The following is a 5,533-nucleotide window of genomic DNA, read 5'->3' as shown; positions in this document are numbered from 1 at the left end:
AAAAAAAAAAAGAAAAAGAAAAAAAAAAAAACTCGCATTAATAGATGATATATAAATGTAATAGCAAAAACTATAAAACTCATAGAGGGAAACATAAGTAAATCTTTGCAGCCTTGGGTTAAGCAATGGTTTCTCAGATATTAAACTAAAAAGTACAAGTGATAAAAGAAAAAAAAGATGAACCAGACTTCATCAAAATTTAAAACTTTTGTGTTTCAGAAAGCACTGTCAAGAGAGTGAGAAGATAACCTACAGAAGTGGGGAAAATATTTGCAAATCATGTCTTTTAAGGGACTTGTATCTAGTCCCTTAAAAGGACTAGACCTTTACATATGATCCAAAGAGGTGAATCAGATATGCTGACCTAAATTTCTCCCAATATCATGAATACACTGGGACTGACAGTTCTGACTTTAAGAAAGGGGCTAAGGTAAAAGAAAGACTGAAGTTCATATATATTTGAATTTTGAAGCATTTTATGTTAATATGAACTCAGTTTAAGTCTCTTTCTCAATTGACAACTTATATTACCATATTAAATTACTAGTTATACCCTAAAATGAAAAATTCTAAATTCCAAGTTTTTATATTATACTAGCACTTAAGAAAAACAGGTTAAAAAAAAAAAAATAGGAGGCTCCTGAGGTAGGAGGCTTCCTTAAGCCCAACAATTCGAGTCCAGCCTGGGCAACATAGTGAGACACTGTCTCTAAAATAATACAATAAAAGTTTACTATTTTGTAGTTATATACACAGATGTGCATTTTGTCATTCTAAATGTGAAACAAGAATGAATAAAATGTATTGGCTGGATACGGAGGCTCACACCTGTAATCCCAGCACTTTGGGGAACAGAGGCAGGTGGATCACCTGAGGTCAGGAGTTCAAGGTGGAGGCTGCAGTAAGCCAAGATCATTCCATTGCACTCCAGCCTCAGTGACAAGAGCAAAACTCCATTTCAAAATTTTTTAAATAGTACGATAAATTTATACTGAAACAGAGAACCCAATAAACAGACTCAGAAAAAATGTCAATCCTATCATAAATCTGAAATAATGGCAGAACGAGTGTAATTTTACACAATATATGTAAGAGAAATAATTCAATACATAACCCACACCAAAAGAGCAAAAAATAAAACACTCCACAAAACCAAAAACAATACAGGTGCGTGCCACTACGCCCCCGCTAATTTTTTGTATTTTTAGCAGAGATGGGGTTTCACCATATTGGCCAGGTTGGTCTAGAACTCCTGACCTCATGATTCAACCACCTTGACCTCCGAAAGTGCTGGGATTACAGGCATGAGCCACTGCACCTGGCCATAATTTTTATTATCTTATAATATTTATTCTTTTTTTCTTTTGAGACAGGGTCTCACTGTCACCCAGGCTGGAGCGTTAGTGGTGCAATCATAGCTCACTATAGCGTCAATCTCCCGGACTCAAGCAATCCTTCTGCCTCAGCCCCCTAAATACCTGGGACTTACAGGCACATATGACGGAGCCAGGTAATTTTTTTTTTAAGTAGAGACGAGGTCTCGCTATGTTGTCCAGGCTGGTCTGGAACTCCTGAGCTCAAGTGATCCTCCTGCCTCAATCTCCCAAAGTGCTGAGATTACAGGCATGAGCCACCACAGCCAGCCAATAAACTTTATTCATTCCTATTTCACATTTAGAATGACAAAATGTACATCTGTGTATATAACTACAAAATAGTAAACTTTTATTGTATTATTTTTAGAGACAGTGTCTCACTATGTTGCCCAGGCTGGACTCGAATTGTTGGGCTTAAGGAAGCCTCCTGCCTCAGCCTCCTGAGTAGCTGGGACTATAGGTACACACCATGGCGCCTGGTTCAACTTATTATTTTTATAAAGAGAATATTTATATCAACTTAGCACATTTTATCTCTATCTAAACATTTTAGTAGAACTTAAATAAAAATTTAATGAAGTCCCAATAAGCTAATATTTCATTTGCAACATTTAATTTTATCGAATTAACTAGGTTTTACTACATGGAAAGGTTTTCTTTAACATAAAATTTATAAAACATACTTGCAACATAAAAATTTTTATGTCACAGAGATGAACTTTGTAAGAATAAGAAGCCAATCATGGAAATGTTCCCATGATCATAAGCAGTGGTTCTTAAAGCTTAAAAGTACCAAAGAAGCAGAATTACAGTTCCGTAGTACTCCCATTTGGCCTCTAAGAACACAGCCATATTGACATCTAAAACAAAGCCTTCTTTACCCTCTCAGGAAGAAAAATAAGTACAGGTAAGATTAAATCTGTTATAATTAGGAGGTTCCTCAAGAATTTAGGCTGGTGGGTAACTACCTCAAAGGAAAACTTAGAACAAAAAGATTACCTCAGCAACTTTTGGAGGCACCCCATCCCCAAGCACTTCTCGGATGAAGCAGTGCTGGCCCATGTAATATGAGAGTCCACAGGTCCTCTTGAAGGCATCCTTCAGTCGTTTTAGCTCTACATCTGTAACTGCAATTCCAAAACAGAAGATGGGTAAGAAATCAGGCAGGAAAAGAAGTCTCTCATCATTTTCTTCAACCTGGTTCCTAAGAAAAATTGAGGCCAGATGCAGTGGCTCACACCTGTCATCCCAGTACTTTGGGAGGCCAAGGCAGGCGGATCACTTGAGGCTAGGAGCTCAAGATCAGCCTGGTCAACATGGCGAAACCCCATTGCTACAAAAACACAAAAATTAGCTGGGTGTTGGGTGCATGCCTATAATCCCCAGGATTTAGGGGAGGCTGAGGCACAAGAACCACTTGAGTCTGGGAGACAGAGGTTGCACTGAGCTGAGACCATGCCACTGCACTCCAGCCTGGACAACAGAGCGAGACTCTGTCTCAAAAAGATAAATAAATAAAAAGAAAAAAAAGAAAAACTGGCAAACATTACACTTCTCTTTTGGTTAAGTAAAACAAACTCAATGATATTTAGTCATAATGGTAATTTTTTCAAATCTAATTTTAAAAAATAAGTGTAAGGGCTGGGCATGGTGGCTCAAAGCTGTAATCCCAGCACTTTGGGAGGCCAAGGCGGATGGATCACGAGGTCAGGAGTTCAAGATCAGCCTGGCCAAGATGGTGAAACCCCATCTCTACTAAAAATACAAAAAAATTAGCTGGGCATGGTGGCATGCGCCTGCAATCCCAGCTCCTCGAGAGGCTGAGGCGGAGATTGCAGCGAGCCGAGATCGCACCACTGCACTCCAACTTGGGCAAAAGAGTGAGACTCTGTCTCAGGAAAAAAAAGTATAAAAATTACTATGATGATGATGATGATGATGATAAGAGATGGGGTCTCCCCATGTTGCCCAGGCTGGTCTTGAACTGCTGGGCTCAGGTAATCCTCTTACTTTGGCCTCCAAAGTGCTGGGATTATAGGCATGGGCTACCATGCCCAGCCAAAATTCTTAACCTTCAGTTTTCAAAAGACAAAACTTTAATGTAGGCATACAAATTTTAGGCAGGGACATAGAAGAAGTAACAAATATTTTAAATTAGCAGGTAAGCTAAATGCCATTGGATTCTGGCATTAATGTTTCCAGCAGCAATACATTAATCTCCCTTGTGATAAAAATTATATCATTTGTACTCCTTGAGCACATCTTACGCTTTTTTTTTGTGTGTGTGTGTGTCTTTTTGTTTTTTTCCTTTTTGTGGAGAACGGGGTCTCGCTATATTGCCCAGGCAGGTCTCGAACTCCTGGGCTTAAGCTATCCTCCCGCCTCTGCCTCCCTAAGAGCTGGGATTACAGGCGTGAGCCACAGCGCCCGGCCTTTGAGCACATCTCTATCCATGTGAAGAACAGTCCTCAAGTCTAGCTTGGGTTTTGTCATTATTTACAAAGAAAATAATTCATAAATCGATGATATTTACAACCTAAAATTTTTAGATACTCATTATCAAAAATAAAAAATTATCGAGCCATTACTTTATGCATTGAAAACTTTTTTTCACTGTATAAGACAATCTCTATCTACAAGGACAAAGAAATAAATACCCTTTACTATCACATGGTCAGTACCACAGTCACAACGGAGGCACAGAAATGGTACCTTGGCCCATCCTAGAGAAAACAGAGAATTCTTCCAGATGAATGTAATTACATTACATTTTAAAGGCTAAACCAAGCAAAATGAACAAGAATATGCTGGTCAGAAATCACAGTTTGCTTCAAAGTACGATGAAGTATCGTATTTTGAAGTAAAAGTATCTTACTAAAGCAAAATAAGCCAGTCACGGAGTAGCAAATGGTAAACCTACAGAGGCAGCAAGACCAAGTCACAGAGACTCTGTCCTCTCATTAGGAAGGGACATAGTCAGATACAACTCAGATAAAAACTGCAGGTAGACAAGAAACAAGACACAGTGAGATATAATTTTGATAGCTCACTCTACCAATAATATAGAGAACAGAACAAATCTGGAAGCCTGCTACTATAAGAAAAGGAGCTAAGTCTGGGAAATATCCAGAGGGTCAGTAGAACGTGAAGCTAGACTGAGAGTAGATGCAGTACTGGAGAGATTTTTTTTCTTTTTTTGAGACAAAGTCTCACTCTGTCACTCAGGCTGGAGTGCAGTGACGCAATCTCAGCTCACTACAACCTCCACCTCCCAGGTTCAAGCAATTTGCCTGCCTTAGCCTCCCAAGTAGCTAGGACTACAGGTGCCCACCACCACACCCAGCTAATTTTTGTATTTTTAGTTCTACCATGTTGGCCAGGCTGGTCTCAAATTCCTGATCGCAAGTGATTTGCCTGCCTTGGCCTCCCAAAGTGCTGGGATTACAGGTGTGAGCCACCGTGCCCAGCCAGTACTGAGAAACTTGAAGGATTATGTTATCATGTAGACAGAGAATGTAAGAATAAGTCAGGAAAAAAGGTGATAAACTTTTTTAAGGACACTGAATATGGGAAACCTTGAAAGACGCAATGGGGTTTTAGAATTATAAGTATAAAGCTTAAGAGAGGTTTGACAGCAGTCATCGGTACAGAAGTAGTAATTAAAACCATGGAAAAAGCATAATGAGACATACCAAAATTAGAAGAAGCCGGTGTTTGGAGTGTCTACAAGAGGAAGGAAACAGAGGGAAAAAGAAAGAGAAAGAAAGTTGATATGGAATAGTCAGGAGAACAGAAGGAGAAGCAGAAGAGTGTGCTCTCCAAAGGCCAGGAAAAGGGGACTTATCAAGTTAAGGCAGAAAGGACCGGCGAAGACAAAGACTAGGCCATGCGTAGTGGCTCATACCTAGAATCCCAGCACTCTGGGAGGCCAAGGCAGGAGGACTGCTTGAGGCCACGAGTTAGAGACCATCTTAGGCAACACAGAGAGACCCTGTCTCTACGAAAAACAGAAAAATTAGCCACCCATGGTGGCACGTGCCTACAGCTACTCAAGAGGCTGAGATGGGAGGATCACTTGAGCCTGGGAAGTCAAGGCTGCAGTGAGTCATGATTGTGCCACTGCACTCCAGCCTGGATGATACAGCAAAACTGTCTCA

At 40.0% G+C, this 5,533-nt stretch overlaps 1 protein-coding gene across 1 annotated transcript in view; it reads right to left on the bottom strand.

Moving 5' to 3' along the window:
- The window catches only part of USP32 (ubiquitin specific peptidase 32), a 213,830-nt gene that overhangs the window by 160,754 nt on the left and 47,543 nt on the right, over positions 1-5,533 (bottom strand). Inside the window, exon 2 of the mRNA XM_017539840.2 lies at positions 2,376-2,503. Coding sequence (XP_017395329.2) covers positions 2,376-2,503 — 128 coding nt within the window. The remainder of the gene's footprint in view (positions 1-2,375; positions 2,504-5,533) is intronic.

This window comes from Cebus imitator, unplaced genomic scaffold, assembly GCF_001604975.1.
Source record: "Cebus imitator isolate Cc_AM_T3 unplaced genomic scaffold, Cebus_imitator-1.0 Scaffold121, whole genome shotgun sequence".
Lineage (NCBI taxonomy): Eukaryota > Metazoa > Chordata > Mammalia > Primates > Cebidae > Cebus > Cebus imitator.
The sequence above is the reverse complement of the archived record's forward strand: the minus strand, read 5'-3'. Positions and strand labels throughout refer to the sequence as shown.